At 23.5% G+C, this 20730-nt stretch overlaps 1 protein-coding gene across 3 annotated transcripts; it reads left to right on the top strand.

Moving 5' to 3' along the window:
- Positions 1-659: 659 nt before the first annotated feature.
- On the top strand, positions 660-19118 carry LOC122505490 (death-associated protein kinase 1-like). Of its 3 annotated transcripts, none has more exons than XM_043617147.1 (20): positions 660-1102; positions 1799-1877; positions 2051-2163; positions 2252-2412; positions 2495-2615; positions 4270-4570; positions 5812-5860; positions 6346-6462; positions 6718-6990; positions 7384-7566; positions 9014-9128; positions 9244-9435; positions 9537-9778; positions 12462-12551; positions 12963-13127; positions 13501-13719; positions 15198-15377; positions 15462-15755; positions 15846-16168; positions 17955-19118. In XM_043617147.1, the coding sequence occupies exons 1-20, from the start codon at positions 1060-1062 to the stop codon at positions 18115-18117; spliced, it is 3423 nt and encodes a 1140-aa protein (XP_043473082.1). In that variant the 5' UTR covers positions 660-1059; the 3' UTR covers positions 18118-19118. The 3 variants fall into 3 exon arrangements, with proteins under 3 accessions (XP_043473082.1, XP_043473081.1, XP_043473083.1); XM_043617146.1 differs by having other exon boundaries at positions 9537-9814; XM_043617148.1 differs by lacking the exon at positions 12462-12551.
- Positions 19119-20730: the final 1612 nt, after the last annotated feature.

Raw genomic sequence — 20730 nt, 5'->3', positions numbered from 1 at the left:
AGTTATTTTCGTATCTTCAAATACCTTTCTTGTGAATTTTATGAAAATAGAATTTTCCTTCGTTCTTAGTGATAAATAAAACTTCTTTTAATTCTTTAAGAGTAAAAATTAAATATCATTATTAAAACGCATCTTTTACTATTTAATACAATAAATTAATAATTGAAATTTCCGTAAATCTTTATTATTTAAAATAATAAATTAAAAATAATTGAATTTTTTCAAGAATTTTATTCAAATTTTTAAAAATAATTAAGGGAAGTCACTTACAATAATTAATTTCATTATTAAATTAAGTAAACATTTAAAATTTTAATTATAATTTTTGTTTCTAAAAATTATTTTTTAGATTTTAATTCCCCTTGAATTTTTTATAAGGGAAAAAGTCAAAATTCCATCTGGAAATAAAAAATATAAAATCGAATTTTTTTGGTAATCCTGATATTGAATAAAATGTAAAATTATAAAATAAAAATTTAATTAAAGTAACAATTTTTTTATTCTAATTTGTGTAAAAATGCATTTTCTCTATGCAATTTTAAATTTCCCCGCAAAAAAAGATGTCACCTTGAGATAGTTTTCCACCAATCGAAATACTCAAGGACGAAGTTCGCCATTCCTATTGGTCAACATCAACAGTGTTCCATAGTGTTTATTTTTTCATAACCTTTTACGATTTTTATACCTGTTTTTCCACTTTTTTCCCCTCGAGTGTATTTAGAAAGATTGTTAACGTTTCTATTTTGTTAAATTGTGTCAAAAAAAAACTATCAATGGAATTGTAAAAGTGACTTACAATAAGTTTAAAAGAACGTTATTCTAATTTACAAGGGAAAAAAATACCTCTGTTTTTTTACTTTTTTTTGAATTTTACTGCTTTACATACATATAATGATCGAACAAGAGTAGGTGGCGTCGCATATGTATATTGATTGTGTGCGTGGGGTGGCCGGCAAAAGCGAGGTAAAAGGCCGACAAATGCCAGAATAGTAACGGTTATTCTCAAATGTCCGTCAAAAATTTACCTGGCTTGAAAAAAACGTTCAGCATGAGAAGGAGATGATGCCAACTACCTCCTTTCCATCGGGGACTTCCAACGATGGTAAATATTGAAAATTTTCATCTTCAATTTTTCATTAACAAGGACAATTATTATTTAAACTTGACAGATGTTTGACGTTTGCGAATTTTTCCTTTTTCTTTGTCACAACCTATTTTGTGATCGAATTTAAAATAGTTTCTGTATTTGCAATACCACTTTTTTAAAGTATTAATAATTAGTTAATTAGTTAATTGTTAATAATTAATAACTATTTGGTAATTAAGAATCCTAATTAAGAATCTCTTCGTAAAAAAAATAAACAATGGCGTTGTTCTAGAAGTTTTCCAATTTACTTTTTCTATAAATAATATTGATTCGCAAAATTTTGTGTACATTTTAGGAAAAAAAATGTTTTTTCATTTCGCGAATAATTCTTTTTTTACACGGGTACTATATTGCGAAAGGCAAAGTTAAATTGTTTGTAGGTTGTTTGTAAACACATCGCATTACCTCATTCCTTTTGTGTGTTCAGAACGTCATCTTTCCATTTTAGGAAATTTACGCATTGCATTTTATTTCACGGCTGTTGTATTTTAATTATTTATTTATCTTTCGTGAATTGTGAACACAATGTGAGAATTTTCTCATGTTTCTTGTTTTGAAAATGGAAAATTAAAGCTTTTGAAGGAGGAAATTTTTAAAAATTGTTTTCTTAAATTGGCTTTTTTAATTTTTGTATTTCTGCTGTTTTTATAGGGTCCGAGTGGGACACGTTGATGGAAGTTCATCACGAACCCATAGAAAAGAATTATGAATTACTTGAGGAAATTGGCAAGTGAGTTATCGCTTTAATTGTTTTTGATAAGGTTTTTTTCTCTTTCTCATTTCGAAAATGAACTTGAAAACAATGAGATAATAGTTTTTTAACAAAGAAATCAGATTACGTATTTTACGAGGAAAACATTGTTATCAATTTGTTGGAAATTAATTTCTCTTTTCTATTTTCAGAGGGCAATTTGCCGTTGTTCGAAAATGCGTAGAAATAAAAAGCGGGGCCGTTTACGCGGCAAAAATAATGAGAAAGAGAAGAGTTGCACGAGGAGTGGCAACAGCTGACATTGGTAAATAAATATTTTATTTCCATTAAATTTCAAATAGGAACAGAAAGAAATAATAAGGAAAAAAAAATACAAGAATGAAATATTTTAGCAAGGGAAGCTGGACTATTGGCTAGATTAAGGCATCCAAACATAGTTTCGTTGCACAAAGTTATAGACACTGGTAAAACGGTTGTATTACTTTTGGAATTGATTTCTGGAGGCGAATTATTTCATTGGTCACCACCCAATGAATCTGAAGCAGCTCATGTGGTATAATAAAAATGCACTTCCGTATTATTTTAATTATATTACGCCGTAAGAGTTGAATTCTCATCTATTTGCTCTTTTCAAGGTTCGCCAAGTGCTAATGGCGTTAAGTCATTTGCACTCGCATCAAGTGGCTCATCTTGACATTAAACCAGAGAATATTCTTCTATTTACACCTCCACCCATGCCTAATATAAAATTAATAGGTAATTCTTTGGAGCGATTAAGTAAATTTCATTTAAATTGCAAACACTATTTATAACAGGCCTCGAATCGCGTATATATAAATCAATGAATTTTATCTCATTTTCTCTTCACTTATTGTTATATGTTAGCAGGGTTGACACAGATCAGGGAATTCAGGAAAATCAGAGAAAAGTCAGGAATTTTTATTAAAAGTGCTGGAAAAAATTAAATGTTTAGAATTTATAAGAAAATTATGAATTTTTGTGTCTTTGTTTGCCTTATAAACTATAAAATTATCGCGAATTCTAAAAAAAATGTCTATTTCTGACAATAATTTATTTTACAATAAATAATAAAAATTATTTATTATGTCAGTAAAAAATATTTTTACTGGCAATAATTTATTTACAGAACTGCTATAAAGTTATTACTCATAAATCGATGAATGAAGCATTTTTTTGAAAAATTCTCATTTGAATTATGTTGAAAATGAGTTTCAATTTTAAAAATTTTAACGCAATTCTTTGAAAGATTTTAACTTTCTTAATAAATATTAAAATTCTTTCCAGAAATTCAATTATTTTCAAACATTTTGAAAAAAATTCTCGTCAACATTTCAATTATCTTTATAAATAGCAAAACTCTTCCCCGAAATTCAATTATTTTCAGGAATTTTAATAAAATTCATTGTAAAATTAAATTATTTTTATAAATAACAATATTTATCACAAGAATTCAATTATTTTTAAAAATAATAAAACTCAATTCAATTATTTATAAATTTGTTGATAAAATTATGTAAAAGAATTCAGTTTTAAGAAACATTCAATTATTCAATAAATTTTCTATGTTATTATTTAAATAATTGAATTCTCGTAGAATTTTCTAATAAAAATTGATTTAAAAATTAATTTCAGTTAAAGTTTTAGATAATAATTGAATTTTCGAAAAGTTACTAATATTAATTGCAATTTTTAGAAATAATTGAATTTTTTTATACTTTTAATTAAAAATCCTATGAAACTAATTTTTTTCAAAAAGCTTAATCGAAATTTTTAAAAATTATTTCAAGTTTTTATTTTCTAATGTATATTTAACTGAAAAATTTCCGAATAATCGAAATTTCGTAAAATTGAATTGTAAACAAATGAATTTGAAAATTCGAATCAAAAATTATTAAAGAAGAATTTTATTTAAAAATTTTAGAAAATAAAATTGAATTGAAATAATGAAAATAATTTTGAAGAAGTTATTCTTTAGGGTCAGGGAAAAAGTCAAAATTTTGTCTGGAAATCAGGAAAAACAAATCTAAACTCTTGTGGCAACTCTGGTTATTTATTTATTTATTTGTAAATATATTTGTTCTTAAATGCAATATTTATTCATGAATATATTTTATTCATTCATTGAACAGCAATTTTGACAAAATTTATAATTTTAACAGTAATTGTTTATAAAATTTATAATTTAAACTAATTTTGACTACAAAAATTAACACACCGGTTAATAAAAATTAAAAATCTTGTTAATTTTCAAAATATTAATTGCGCTTCGAGACCTGTATTTAGTATAAACAAATGCAAAAAAATATTAAACTTAAAAAGTGAAAATTTAATTTTTATTCTGATTAATAATAATTCTAGTGGCAATTTCTTTTTTTCGAAAATTTTACAGATTTAGGTTTATCGCTTCGATTGACACCTGGTTCGCAACATCGGGCACTTTTTGGAACACCTGAATTTGTGGCACCGGAAATTGTCAATTACGAACCATTATGTTTAGGAACAGATCTTTGGGCTGTTGGTGTATTAACGTATATTCTTCTCACAGGCGCCTCACCTTTTTTGGGCGAGGACAAACAGGAGACGTATTCAAATGTTGCAGCGTGTAATTATCAATTTGACGAGAACTTCTTCTGCAAAGTGTCCGAAGTTGCCAAGGACTTTATTCGTTCGTTACTAATTAAAAATCCAAAGTACGTGAAATTTCTATTTTTTCAAAAAAAAAAGAAAAGGGAAAAAAATGTTTTTGGTCGCACTAATTTTCTGCTAATTTAATTTTGAAAATGAAATTTATGATATATTTGAAAATGGAGCAAGTAAGATTAAAATATTTTTGCTTGTTGTAAATTGGTATTCGTAAGAAATAAGCAAAAATTATTTTCAGGTGAAAATGAAAAATTATTCGTGAGAGGATATAGAAAGCAAGTTATTCGGGAAAACATATAGAAAACAATTATTCGGTAAAACAAGTAGAGAATATTCTTATTTAAAATGATAATTAAAATTATTTAAAATTATCGTTGGGATTTAATTAAAAAATAATAAAATTAAAGCGGATTTGTACAAATTAAATGATTTGTTGCTAAGTAATAATTGTTTTTAAGAAGCAGCTGCTTAGCAAATAAATAATAATTAATAATAATATTAAATATAATAATATTAATAATAATTAATTATTTAACAAATTTTTTAACAACAGTTGCTAAGCAACTGTTACTCAGCAACCAATCAATACTAAAATTTGGTAAGCAATTAATTTATAACATCGGTTACCAAGAAACAGTTGCTTAGCAACTATCACTTTAATTATTTCTGAATAAATATCAAGCTTATTATTAAAATTATTTTTATTACAGGGACATTAATTAATTTATTTTCCATAATTTTGGATTAATATGTAAATTTTATTATTCATGAGAATAATTAAATTTCTGCAAAGAACTTTATTGAAATTCTATTCAAAATAATTGAATTCCTGCGAAGAATTTTATTATTTATGGAAATAATTGAATTTTTTCGTGAAGTTTTATTGAAATTCAAAAAAAAAAATTATTTAAATTAAATGGGAAATAATTGAAATCCTGCGAAGAATTTTATTGTTTACGAAAATAATTGAATTCTTGCGAGGAAGAATTGTTTATGAAAATAATCGATTTTTGCATCGAATTTTATTAAAATTGTTTTGAAAAAAATAATTGAATTCTTTCAAGAAATTTAATTAAATTGTTTTTAAAATAGTTGAATTCTTTTAAAAAATTTCATAAAAAATTTTGAAAATATTTTAATTCTTTAGGGAAATTTTATTAAAATAAAAAAATTAAATTAGTGCGATCGAAAAAATTGTTTTTGTTATTTATTTGTTTATTTATTTATATACAATAAATTATTTAATTCTTTTTTAAAATTTTCATTTCATGTAATTTAATTATTTCAGAGAACGAGGGAGTGCAGAATTGTGTTTGACGCATCCTTGGATTCTCACGGTGTGTTCCCGAATTCAAAGATCCTCGTTTGCACTTTAGATATATATTTATATATTTTTTTAAGAATTTTACGTTGATTGTATTTTAATTTTTATTTATATTTTTGAACTATAAGGATTTTTTTTTCCTCGCAACTGTTTGACGTTAATGCCAGTTGTACAATGTACATTCCGTTCGATTGCTGTGAATAGAAGCTTTTGTGCGGTACTTTGACATTATTATCGATGGATTTAGATAATAAATGAAAAAATCAATTCAATAATTTAAAGTTTTTTCATTATTACCGATTGGTATTAGCGTCGCGGCAGATTTTTTACTCTTTTCTCTACAGTTATTTTCTTTCTGGTTTTTGTTTTAAGAAGCACGCTTTTTCTCTCTTCTTTTTGAGGAATGTTTCTCTTTTGAGTATTTTTTATTTAATAGTGAGTCTTGGTGTATTTTTTTGTGTTTTTTTTGGATTTTTTTGTAATGAAATATTTATACAGGAAACGAAAGCTTCTCAAGGTCTCAGTGGAGCAATGATCAGTACTGTGAAGAGAGGATGTGTCGAGGCAGTTTCACAACTTCTTCAGCAAGGCGCTCCGTTAGATGTTAAAGACTCGGTAATGAGACATTTTTGCCCGAAATTTACCAATTTAGTAATTTTAAATAAAAAAGATTTAAATATTTCTAAAATAAAAATTCTATTCTTTTATTTTTCGCTTTTAAAAAAAAGGGACAAATAAACAAGAATTGATATTTTAATTTTAGAAATAAAAGAGTTAAATATTTTTTAAGTGATTATTATGTTTATAATTATAATATTTATAGTGTTAGAAAAAAATTTGAAATTGCTAATTAATAATTTTTGTTTTTAGAAAGAAGACACACTTCTACATATTGCTTGTGAATGTGGTGACGAGGGAATGACTGCACTTCTTATCGATAGCGGAATAGAATTAGACGTGGCCAACAAACAAGGACTGACTCCATTGCATATAGCTGCTAGAAATGGTTACATCGACCTTGTAAGACTGCTCTGCATTGCTGGTTGCGATGTTAATAAAACAAATCACGGTATTCGAGCGGACATAACTGCTATTAAACATGGCCACACAGAGATTGCGAATTTATTAGATAAATTAAGAAACGTGAGTATTTTTTTCAAATTAACGATTTTTTTCTATTGTCGAAACTTTCGTCTATTATCTCTTAATTTTATTAATTTATCCCTTAAAAGACAACTAAATATAAACTAGTATAAAATTGTTTATAAATGTTTCTAAATACTTGTCTATTGATTAAAATTAATTAATTTAAATTACAAAAATAAAAATTTTTAATTTTACAAAAATAAAGAATCTAATAAAGAACTCCATTTTTTTAAATTTCTTTATTTTAAATTAATTAAAATGCGCATATTTTTACACAATTAAGATGAATTTTTTCCGAGATAAAATTATATCCAATTTAAAATCGTATAAATTAAGAAAACCAATATTTTGAAAATAAGAAAAAAATAAAAAGTTTCCCTCAATTTTCAGCTAGCTCAACGCGAGATGTACATAAAGCAATTGAAACCCACACATAGGCCAATAGATCGTCTTCACATTAGGCTTTTAGGTCATTGCGCATCCGGCAAAACATCGTTAATCAATTCTTTGAGATCGGGAATCTTTAGTTTTGGATTTTTCCGCAGATCGAAGAGTCAAAATTATAATTGTAAAGTAAGATATATTTTTTTATCTAAATTATTCCTATTTTAAAATTTCTTATTTTCAGTAATCGACTTTAATTTTTCAATAATAATTTTAGACTCAAAATTTAAGATTAATTATTCACAAAAATCTAAAATAAAATTCATCGAAACAATCTAATTAATTTCAAAAATTTTCATACAATTCTTCACAAGAATTAAATTATTTTTTTTAAATAATAAAATTCTTCACAAGAATTTAATTATTTTCTTGAATAATGAAATTCTTCTCAAAAATTACAATTAAATTTCATGAAACAATGCAATTATTTTTAGTACAATATTAATAAAATTTGTCGAAAGAAGTCAATTATTTTCAATACATTTTTTATTAAATTTTCAATTATTTTCATAAGTAATAAAAATGTTCTGCAGAAAAATTGAAATAATTCAATTTTTTAAAATTCTTTGAAAAAGTTCAAAAATTTTCATTTAATTCTTGCAAAGAATTTAATAAAAAGTCTTTTGTAAAGAAATTCAAGAATTTTATTATTTAGGAAAAGACTAAAAATTTTTACAAAGTATTTAAATAGTTTTTTTCTTGTAAAAAATTTAATTGAAATTATCCAAAATAATAAAAAATTTGCGATGAGTTTTATTAAAATTCTTTAAAATAATTAAATTCCTGGCAAAGATTTTTATTAAAATTTTCGAAAATAATTGAATTTTTTGAGAAATACAATTAAAATTAAAAATATATATCAATTTTGATGAAGAGTTTTATCAAAATTGTTGAAAATAATTGAATTTCTGCGAAGAATTTTATTAAAATTTTCGAAAATAATTGAAATTTTTCTAGGTATTTAATTAAAATTTAAAATATTTCAATTCTCATAAAAAATTTTATCTTAATTGTTCATAATAATTGAATTTCTGCCAAGATTTTTAATTGTATTGAAAATAATTAAATTCCTGCGAAGAATTTTATGAATATTATGAAACTAACTGAATTCTTATGAAGAATTTCATCAAAATTTTCAAAAATAATTGATTTTTTTAAGGAATTTATTTAAAAATTGTATTGAAAATATTTTAATTCTTATGAAGAATTTAATCAATAATTTTCAAAATAATTTAATTTTCGTGAAGAATTTTATTATTTATAAAAACAGTGGAATAATTTCGAGAAATTTTCTTAAAACTGGTTTGAAAATGACTAAATTTATAAAAAATAATCAAATTCTTATTCAGAAGTTTTCAAATAAAATTTTTGAAAATAATTGAATTCCTGTAAGGAATTAGAATATAATTAAATTGTTTCGAATTTTATTAAACTTTTAGAAAAATAATAAATAATGTTAATTAGTTAAAAAGTGAATTTTTAAAATTTGTAAATCTGAAATTATTCAAAAACTAAAGTTGATATTTGAAAATATTTTTTTGTGAAAATATTAAAATGATTAATTTTCGTAAATTAGAGAGATCCAAGTATTGAATTGGATGTGACGAGTAAACATGGTTCCTTGAGTTTCGAGCATAGCGACAATGAGTACGAAAGCACTTTAGGTGTCGAATGTAGCAAGGGAAATATCGGTGAGAAAAATAGTATAATTTTAATTTGCATTCTTTTATTTTACTAAATGAATACAATAAAATTAATTAATTTAATTTTCCAACGAATTGATGTGAACGAAAAATTGAATTTTAGGTGGCGATTGCATTTTCTGGGAACTTTGTGGACGTGAAGAATTTCTCGTGTCTTATCATCAAGTTTTGACATTTAATCAGCCAGCGTTGCATCTCATAACAATAAGTCTCCGTGAGCCATTGACCGTTCAAGTACAACAAGCAAGATTTTGGCTTCGTTTCATCATGGATCGTATACCACCGAAAAATATCGGTAAAATAAATTAAAATTATATTTATATTAAATTATTTTCTTCTGATCTAATTCTTTTCAGCGAGAAATAAAATTACAAACTATTTTTGTTTTTTATAAAGGTTTTGCAGGAAAATGCGGCGAAGTGAAAGTTATTTTAGTGGGAACTTATGCGCCGGAGGCATTAACATCAAATTCAAATGGTGTCAATCTACTAGGACCATTGTTGCCTTGCTTAAAAGAATTCACGCCAATTTTAGGTGATGAACCATTAATGGTTGCCTTAGACGCAACAAATCCATCGAGTCCTGGCTTAAAAATTCTTCGCACTTATTTAAATAATGCGAGAACGGAATTTTTTGAGGTGAGATCATTACGAAACGAGCTGACATTCTTTTTGGTAAATATAGTCACATATATACTATAAATTAAAAAAAAAAAGAATAATGAAAAATTAAAAGAATTTTTTTAATCTCAAAAATGATAAAACAAAAATTAATTACAGCACTTTAATCCTTAATTTTGGTATCGAATATTTTTATTTTTTGCTGTAACCCTTTTGTGCCATTATATTTTTGTATATTCTCTATTTTCCACATCTTTTTTTTTTCTTTTTTTTTCTTTTTGACCTATTGTGAATCCACCCAAAGGTATGTTGGCAGATGCACGGTATCATAGCATGCTTTGATTTCCGTTCTATATTCAAGATTTAAAAAATTTTCAAGTAAATCAAATCACGCAGTATTTTTAAATCAGCACAATGTTTTCTTTTAATTTTTGACAATATTTGGGATATAAATTATTGTATTTTTCTTTTTGATTTCTATTTTGGATGATTCACTAATTTTTGGATGAGAATACGCTAATCATTTATTATTGTAAAAATTAGAACGATTTTGCGTAATTTTCAAATAAAAAATAGTGAATTTCCATTTTGAAAAAATTTCTCTGTACAAATCTAAAATTTACAGGGTTGTCAAAGTTCAGGAAAATCAAGGAATTTAGGGGAAAGTTAGGGAGAGTAAAATTGGTCAGGCAAATCAGGGAAAAGTCAAAGATTCTAATAAGAAGTACTGGAAAAATATTAAATTTCTAGAATCGATAAGAAAATTCTGGATTTTGCTGCCTTTGAAAATATTAAAAAGATTTAATTCTTCTTGAATTCTTTGTTTGTTTGTTTTATAATCTTCGAAAGTACTACGACTTGAAATAGAAAAATCTAAAGTTTTTCTCTTTTCCTGACAATAATTTAATTTTACAGAAAATTTTTAATTATATTTCTTGAAAGAATTTAATTCTTTTCGAAAATTTAATTGACATTCTTCGAAACTATTCAATTATTTTCAACAATTTTAATAAAATTCTTCGCAAGAATTCCATTATTTTCAAACATTTTAGTAAAATTCTGAGTACAAATTTGATTATTTTTACAAGTAATAAAATTCTTTTTTGAAATACAATTATTTTTAAACATTTTAATAAAATTATTTAAATATAAGAATTTAATTTATTATTCTCAATATAATTTTAATTAAGTTCGTCGAAAATTTTTTGCAAGAATTCATTAGCTTTCCTAAATAATAAAATTCTTCAGAGAAATTCAATTATTTTCAATGAAATTTAAATCAAATTTTTTTATAGAATTCAATTGAATTCCTGTGAAGAATTTTATAAATTTTTTTTTAAATTAATTGAATTTTTTAGAATTTTATTCAAATGTTTGAAAATAATTAATTTGTTATTTGAATATTTTGAAACTAATGGATTATTCTTAAATGATTTTTATTGAAAATTTTGAAAGTATGTAATTAAATTTTATGAAGAAATTCTTTAAAGGTTTTTAAATAATTAATTTTGATAATAATTGAAATTAAAAAATTTGAATTTTATTAAATTTTTTTGTAAAAATTCAATTCTTCAGAGAATTTGATTACAATTTTTGAAAATAACTGAATTCTTTCGAGAAATTTTATAGTAAGTGTAATGAAAATAATGAAGGATAATAATTTATGCAAAGAAATTTATTATTTATGTAAATAATTCAATTTTTTCAAAAATTTTATTAGGATGTTTAAAAATAATTGAATAATTTCGAGAAATTTTATTAGAATTGTATTGAAAATAATTGAATTCCTGAGACGAATTTTACTATTTATATTTATAAAAATTTTAAAAACAATTGAATCCTTTTGTGAATTTTTTTATCAAAATTGTATTGAAAATAAAAAATTCATACGAAGAATTTTAGTTAAACATTCTAGAAAATAATTGAATTGAAAACTTGAAAATAATTTTTAAAAAGTAGCAATTTTTATAAATTATCAAATTTCAAAGGGTTTGAAAATTTTAATTTTTACAAGAAAATAATAATAATTCTATCTAAATATTATATAATTATATTAATCTGTTGAATTAATATATTTAAAAATTATTTTAATCTATCAAAATATTAATAATGATTTAATTAATTTTACTATAATTAAAGATATTAAATAAAAGTATTACAAATATTTTTTTTGTGTATCAAATCATTTGTAGAGTAAATCAGAATATTCTTTGGGGTCAGGGAAAAAAATCAGAATTCTGTCTATTAATAAGGGAAAATTCAAGGAAAAACAAAATCAAATTTTAATGGCAACCCTGATTTATTGTCAATGCCTTTTCTCTATAAGCAAATAAAAAAAATGGCATGTTTTCTTCAAAACTAAGTATATATCCTGTGTCGTTTATCCCGACGCATGGTTATTTTTTGTGGGCTTTAAAGATCAATTTTTTGGAAAATCTAAATTTAATTTAATACAATTTTTGAATAATAAATTATTTAATTATTATCTTCTAATGTAATATATTAAAAAAGATAATTGGAATTAATGGAATTTTATTAAACTCGTCAGCCAACACTTGGTGGAGAGCACCTTTTTAATAAAAGAAAAAAAAATTTCTTTACTTTTTAATAAAATTTTTTGGTTCTTAATTGGTTGGTCGCAAAAAAAAGAACTTTACTTGTTTACTGACAACAGCTTTAATGCATGCAACGCATGATATAGGATGGACCGGACGTTGCAGAAAGTTTTCTTCATCATGACACACTGCGCGCAGCGGCCAAGTACGTGCCTCTGACGAATCTTGACAAACAGGTCGATCCATTTATCATTTCTTTCGTTTTTAAAAAGTGTAATATCGGTGTTGTGAATATTTCTCTATATATATTATAATAATATAGTAGATGTTTTTTTCTATTCTAACATATTTTCCCAATACACTTTTTTAATTGCACTTAAATGAAAAAAAAAATTAATTTTTCCTTACTTCGTCCACGTTGATGAATATTTACAAGAAAAAAAAATTGATATTAAAAATAGAAAAAAATATTAAAATAAAATTAAAATAAATAAAAATTAAAATAAAATAATTCAAATGCGGAGACGAAGTGGATCTTGAAAAATTTAATAATTAAAAAAAGAGAATAATAATAATGCGTTCATTTTTGATAAAATTGTTACAAATTTCTTGTGTTTTTGATAATTTTTCTTTTTTTGCGATTTTAGGGTGCAATGGTGTGGACAGGTCTTGCCGAGGCGTGGAGAACACATTTACAATCTCTCGAGGAACCGCCGATAATGCTTAATTTAATTGAATTTTTAAATGAAGTTCGTAAAGTTAATCCTCTCGTTTCATTGGAACATTGCAAACATTTGGCGCAACAATTACAAGTAATTATTTTGCTAACATCTCTTGCCAAAATTAGTAACTAAAAACAAAAATAACAGGGGAAAAAAATATTAAAATTAAATTAAATCAATTAAAATACTTAATTTAAATTACATTAAATCGAAATGAAACTAAAAATAATAATAAATTATTATTTTTAGTTTGAAATGAAATTAAAAATAATAACTTAATTAAATACTAAATTAAATTACAAAAATATTAAATATTTGAATAATGTTACGTGAAGGAAAAGAAAATGTTTCTTAAAATCTATTTGCATTAATTTTTTGTGATTATAGGTAAAAGTATAATTAAATTAATTTCAATTAAATATAAAATATGTGAATTAAATAAAATGATTTTTTTATTTTTCAGGCTTTAGGTGAATGTTCTCTACTTCCTGACGATTTACTTATTCTTAATCCCGAGTGGCTTTGGCGCGATGTAATTGGATGGCAATTGAATCCGGATCAACGTGGTCGACTCGGTGGACGAACGACGGGAGTTTATGCGATTGAAGATTTCCAGGCCAGATGTCCTTGTCCCGCTAATCAAGCTCTCAGCATATTGCAGGCCATTAATCTTTGCATTTCCGTGAGTACATTTTCTATTTTTATTATTATAGTCTTGAACATTTAAATTTTTTATTTTATTACTTTTTATTATTATTACTATCAAATGTCACGCGCGAAATGCGGTATTTAATTTATTATTATTATTATGAAAATTAAAAATTTGTTTATTTTTAAATATTAATTTCAATTTTGGAATAATTTTAGATTCAACATTTAAAAAATGCAATTATTCACTAGTTTATTAAACTTCTATTTTATATCTTCTTTTATATTAATAAAAATTGTATTCTTGTAATTTGTTCGCAATTTGATAGTAGTTTTTGTTTACTTCTTTGTTTCTTCAGTTTTTTAATAATTTTTCTTTTTAAATGTACTCAATTTTAAAATTAATGTACTCTTAAAATCATGGAATTCTTGCAAAGTATTTATCAAAAAAATTTGAGAATAATTAAATTTTTTAGAAAAATTTCATTACAATTTTTAAAAATAATGAAATCCGTTGGAGAAATTTAATTAAAATTAACTTGAATATAATTGAATTTTTTCCCAGCAATTTTATTAATATTATATTGAAAATAATTGAATTCCTGAGAAGAATAATTGTATTACAATAAAAATAATTGAATTCTTGCGAAGAAGTTTACAATTTATAAAAATAATTAAATTATTTCGAGGAATTTTTGAAAATAATTTAATTTTTTTGATTGAATTTTATTAAAAATCTTGAAAATAATTGAATACATGGAAAAATTCTATTCAAACCTTTAAAAATATTTATTTTTTGAAAAGAATTTTATCAAAATTGTTGAAAATAATTGAATATTTATTTAAATTCTTCAAAATAATCGAATTAATATTTTTAAAAATAATTGTATTCATTTCATTACAAAATAATTGAATTCCTCCAAAGATTTCTAAAATTTATAGAAATAATTAATTCCTTTGAAGAATTTTATTATTTTTGAAAATTCCTTTAAAGATTTTTACCAGAGTTTTTGAAAATAATTAAATTTTCTAAAAGAATTTGACATTAAAAATTTTGAAAATAATTTAATTTATTAGAAAAATTTGATTGAGACGTTTAAAAATAATTAGTTTTTTCAAAGAATTGTATCAAAATTGTTGAAAATAATGGAATTTATATTAAAATTCTCGAAAATAATTGAATTTAATCTGTATTCTTAAAAAAATGGTATTCTCTCGAGAAATTTTATTAAAATTGTATTAAAATAATTTAATTATTGCAACGAATTTTATTATTTACAAAAATAATCGAAATTATTTTTAAAAAATTGTTAATTATAACATTGTACGTAGAAATTCAATTATTTTGAAAAATTTTGACAAAAATTATTATTTTTCGTTTAATTTTAATATCTTACTATTAATATATTTTCTTTCATAAATATTTTGATTTTATATTAAACAATCATTTTGAAGACACTAAAAACAAATGTCTTTTCTAAGAACTAAAAATTAAATTTTTATTCATCACAGTGTGAAGTAGAGGATGATGAACTGGAATACGAACTTCCATGCTTGAATCTAATTGAGAGATTGCCGGGTTTATGGGAACCTTGGAAAACTGGTTCATCACTACTTCCACACGCTGGACTTCGTCTTTGCCCAGGCGAAGCTCGACTCTATCATCTCTCACCAATTTTTCCCCATTTACAAGTAAATCGAAAATTAAAATTCATACAATTTTCTTAATTTTCGAAAAGATAATAAAAAATTATTCAATACAAAATTTGATTTTAGGTTCAATTGAGAAAAATAGCGCAGTCATTGGATCAAAATGAATCGGATTTATATCAATGGTGGCGTGGTTCGAAATTTTGCATTGGACCGTGCGAGAGTATGATTACTTTGGAGGAAGAGGATCAGGGATATATCGAGGTTCGAGTGAGAGGACCAAGAGGTTCAGGAGCTCAATGTTTCTCTCTTATTAATATAATAATTGATGCCATTGAATTGTCACTCGAAACAGTTGCATCCGGAATGATTCTTGAGAGGCACTGGCTAAGTCCTAGTCAATTACGAGATTACGATGAGGTAATTTCATTTTTTCATAATTAACTAATTTTTAATTAAAAAGAAAAATTAATTTACAGAGAATACATTTTTTAAATATTTTTTAAAAAGGTTATACATTCTTGGGAACCGGCTTTAATTTTATCGTCATTAATGGAGCGAAGTTTCGAGGAGGTTTGCTTGAAAAATCCATTTAATGGAAAAAAGGAGAATATCTGGGATATTATTGGCTGTGGATTAGTTTTATCGGACAATTGCATTCCGGGACCGAAACAAATAGTGAAGAGTATTAAACCAGGAGTTCAAAGACGTTTGGCTCAATTACTTGATCCGCCGGATCCGCAGGGGCGAGACTGGTGTCTACTAGCCGTTAGACTTGGATTAGGAGATCGTGTTGCACAATTTGACAGTACAATCAATAGTCCAACTCTCAGGTATTTTCTATTACTATTTAATTCCAAATTTATTTTTCGATCCTTTGCGATAATAATTCAATTTTCGCCTTTTATAAATATCTTTTAGTTTATTAATCAGGGTTGCCACAGGTTGTTAGCGAAATCAGAGAAAAATCAGGGAATTTTATCAAAAGTACTGGAAAAATATTAAATTTTTACAATTTATAAAAATTCTTTCTAGAAAATCAATTATTTAAAAAAATTTTTTAAAAAAATTCTCGTCAACATTTCAATTATCCTTATAAATACAAGCAAAATTCTTCATCGAAATTCAATTATATTCTGGAATTTTAATAAAATTCAATTATTTTAATAAATAACAATATTCATCAGAAGAATTCAATTATTTTCAAATTTAATAAAATTCTTTGCAGAAATTCAATTATTTTCAAAAAATCTAAAAAAAATTGTCGTCAACATTTCAATTATTTTTATAAATGAATAGCAAAATTCTTCGACAAAAGTCATTTATATTTAGCAATTTTAATAAAATTCATTCCAAAATTCAATTATTTTCATCAATAATAGTATTCATTACAAGAATTCAATTATTTTCTAAAGTAATAAAATTCAAGTCAAAATTTCAATTATTTATTATTTTCAAAAATTTTTCTTAATTCAATGATTTTCAATATTCTATTATAATAAAATTTTCCAAAAGAATTCAATTATTATTTAACAAAATTTTTGATAAAATTCTACACGAACATAAAATTATTTTCCAAAAAAATAAAAATTCCACCATGAATTCAATTATTTAAAATAAAATTTGCATAAATTTTAAAATTCCTTTCAGGGATTAATTAATTTCATAAATAATCAAATCTTTCGGAGGAAGTCAATTATTTTCATAAATAACAATATTTATCACAAGTATTTAATTATTATATCAAAAGTAATAAAACTCAATTGTTTTCAAAAAGTTTAATAAAATTCATGGCAAAATTCCAATTATGTATTTTCAAAAATTCCTCGAAAAAATTCAGTTTTATAATGAAAACTTCACAGGTATTCAATTATTAAAAATAGAATTTGCATAATTTTTTTTGAAAAAAATCAATGGTTTGAAACTTTTTTTATAAAATTCTTCGCAATAATTTAATAATTTTCATAAATAATAAATTAACTCATTGCAAAAATTCAATTATTTTTAATACAATTTTAATCAAATTTCTCGAAAAATGTAATAATTCTTAAAAAATTTTTTAAAATTCGCCGAATGAATTCAATTATTTAAAAATTTGTTGATAAAATTATATATAAGATTTCAATTTTAACAATTATTCAATTAATTATTTATAATATTTGTTTTTAAATAATTGAATTCTCATAGAATCGTCTAATAAAAATTGATTTAAAAATTAATTTCAGTTAAAGTTTTAGAAAATAATTGAATTTTGGAGAAGTTACTAATTGCAATTTTTAGAAATAATATAATAGAAATAATTGAATTTTGTCAAGGTTTCAAATTAAAATCTTTGAAAATCGAAATTTTTCATATTTTTAATTAAAAGTTTTGTGGAACCAATTTTTTTCAAAAAGCTAAATCGAAATTTTTTAAAATTTCAGGTTTTTATTTTCCAATGTACATTTAATTGAAGAATTTTCGAATAATTGAAATTTCGTAAAATTGAATTGTAATCAAATTGAATTTGAAAATTCTCAAAAGAACTTTATCAAAAATTATTGAAACTAATTGATTTAAAGAAAAATTTTATGAAAAGAGAATCTTTTTCATGTTTTCTGAATAAAAAAAAAATTGCAGACTTCTTGGCTCGGCGGGAGCGGATTGTACAGTGGGAACTCTAGTTCGTGAGCTTCGCGCTCTCGGCAGAGAAGACGCGGCTCATCTTTTATTATCATATACACCAACATACGTCCAATTAACTTCGCAAGGCTCAGAGACTGGTTCCGATCTTTCGAGATGACCATCTTGCCCACGTCGATAACAAAAAACAATTTCTATTCTCACATTAAATAATAATAGTACTCGAAATTCTCTAAATTTTTCGTGCATAAAAATTAATATTTCGAAACAAAAAATCTTCATCAATAGTATAATATAATCGAGCATTTTTTTTACATGTTTTCATACTTTTTAAAATCATTAAAAAAAAATCTATTTGCTCGACGATATTTTAATCGTCAATATCGAGATTGCCAATTTTTTTATTAATAAAAATATTAAAAAAAGCAATTGAGAATTAAAAAGGTGCTGTAGTTTTTGAAATCAACTCGCTTTTTCATGATATTCTTGACTACAATAAATTAATTAGAAATTTTAATAATAATGACAAGAATTTTGACACGTAATTGAAAAATTATTGAAAAATTTATTGTTGTCATTATTATTAATCAAAGTAACAAATTATAGTAACATAATTATTACCAATTAATTACAATTTATTGTAATTATACAATTATTACATATATTTAAAATACAATATAATTCCCCAGTTAAGTTTTCTCAATATCATTCTATTTGTCGATATTTCACTGTTAAAATTTCTATGATAATCACATTTAAAATGAAACTGCACCTTCTTTAAATAATATTTAAAGTAAACAAAAAGAAAATAATCTATATATAAAATAATTGCAAATCGTTATAAATCGTTGACCATTAATTTACGATGGTTCATTCATTACATCACAATCATTAAATATTTAAGATAAAGAATAAATTGTCAATGCAAATTGAACAATTTTTTTTTGCATCGTTGCGTACGCATTTTCTATTATGCAAAGACTTGAGCAACATTCGACACCAATTGTGATACCGTGTAATCGAAAATGGCTTCTTATAAACTTTGAAATTAATTTAGAAAAGAAAAAGAAAAATTTTTCTAATGTGCCATAGAAATTTTTCCAAAAATAATAATAATATAATTTTTATTATAATATTTATAATAAATAATAATGTTAATTATTAATAGAATCTCACGCTTTTTTCTCAATAATAAGTCTGTGGCTTTTTTTCTTTGTAAAAAAAAGAATTTTTTTTTAATTTATCGTATGGATGCGTAAAAATGAATGAAAAAAAAAATTTAGAAACCTTTACAAATCGAGTCGATGTTGCCCTATTGTAAAAATAAAAATATAATAAGTAGGCTCGTTTTATATAACGAAAATTTAAATATAACCGTTGTTACAAAAAAAAATCTCCAATTGTCCTGGTGAAATTTACTTTCTAAAAAAAGGGAACAAAGAGACATTTCGCAAGTTTAATTATTTTTCGTTTCAATTATTATTTTTTTTTGCGGAAACAAAAAAAGTGAATCTCGCTTGGATAATTTCTGGTGATCGCTAGTCTGTCCAGTTTTCTATATTTCCACTTATAAAATAAGTGCATCGTTGTCACCTATTTCTATTTACGAAAAACAAATTTATTATTTTGCTAAAAAAATCGTAGTTAGAACAATTTGGATATATAGATATAATTATCGACAAGTTGTGTGCTAAGAAAACCGAATTTGCAAATTCTAAAAATTCCATCAATTTTTCAATTGCAAAATCAATAAAGAAGAAAATTAGAAAACTTTATAAAAATGTGAAAATTTGGAAAACAAATTTGAAAAAATTAAGAGGAAGATTAAATGTAAGAAACGAATTGTATAAACTGAATGAGAGCAAAATTAGAACAAAATTGTCTGATAAAAATCTTAGAAAAAAAAATGACAAAATTGTAAAAAAAGGCTGAGGAAAAAAAATTGAAAAAAATCTTTTCATATTTTTTCTGTTCTTTCAACATAATATTGTATAATATTTGCACCGAAAGTATTACTATTGCGCAAAAAAAAACAAATAACAAAATATTCATCAAATTTTTATTACCAAAAAAAATCATTCATGTAATCGCACTTTTGCTACGAAGAGAATTTGTATACGTCATAATAGTAACAATTGTAACGAAATTGCGCAAAATTTTGATTTCGCTAAAAAGTCGCTCCATTTTTGAATTTGAATTTGATTTTCGTTGATCAAATATTATTTTCAAAGCAGCAAATGTTACAAAAATTTTTATTTCCAAATATCAACTTTAATTTTTGAAGAATTTCTCAAACAAAATTAAAAAGAAACTGATTTGTTAACTAATTAATTATTATTATTCTATATTATTTACTAAAACTTTAATTATATCTACATTTTAATAACATTTCTCGAAAGAAATCAATTATTATCACTTGAATTTTATTAAAATTTCCCTAAAGAATTTAATCATTTTCAAAACAATTTAATTAAATTTCTTGAAAGAATTCAATTATTTTCAAAACAATTTTAATAAAATTTCTCAAGAGAATACAATTATTTTAATACAAATTTTATTATTTTCAACAATTTTGATAAAATTCTTTAAAAAAATAAATTATATTTAAATGTTTCATTTAAATATTTCAATTATAAATTAAATTATTTTTAAAATGTTTAATATAAAATTCTTCTAGAAAATTTAATTATTTTCTAAAATTCTGATAAAATTCCTCGAAACAATTCATTTATTTTTATAAATTGTAAACTCCTTCGCAAGAATTTCATTATTT

This window comes from Leptopilina heterotoma, unplaced genomic scaffold, assembly GCF_015476425.1.
Source record: "Leptopilina heterotoma isolate Lh14 unplaced genomic scaffold, ASM1547642v1 Lhet_36, whole genome shotgun sequence".
Classification (NCBI taxonomy): Eukaryota; Metazoa; Arthropoda; class Insecta; order Hymenoptera; family Figitidae; genus Leptopilina; species Leptopilina heterotoma.
Note: the sequence above shows the minus strand (reverse complement) of the source record. Positions and strands in the feature narration are given on the sequence as shown.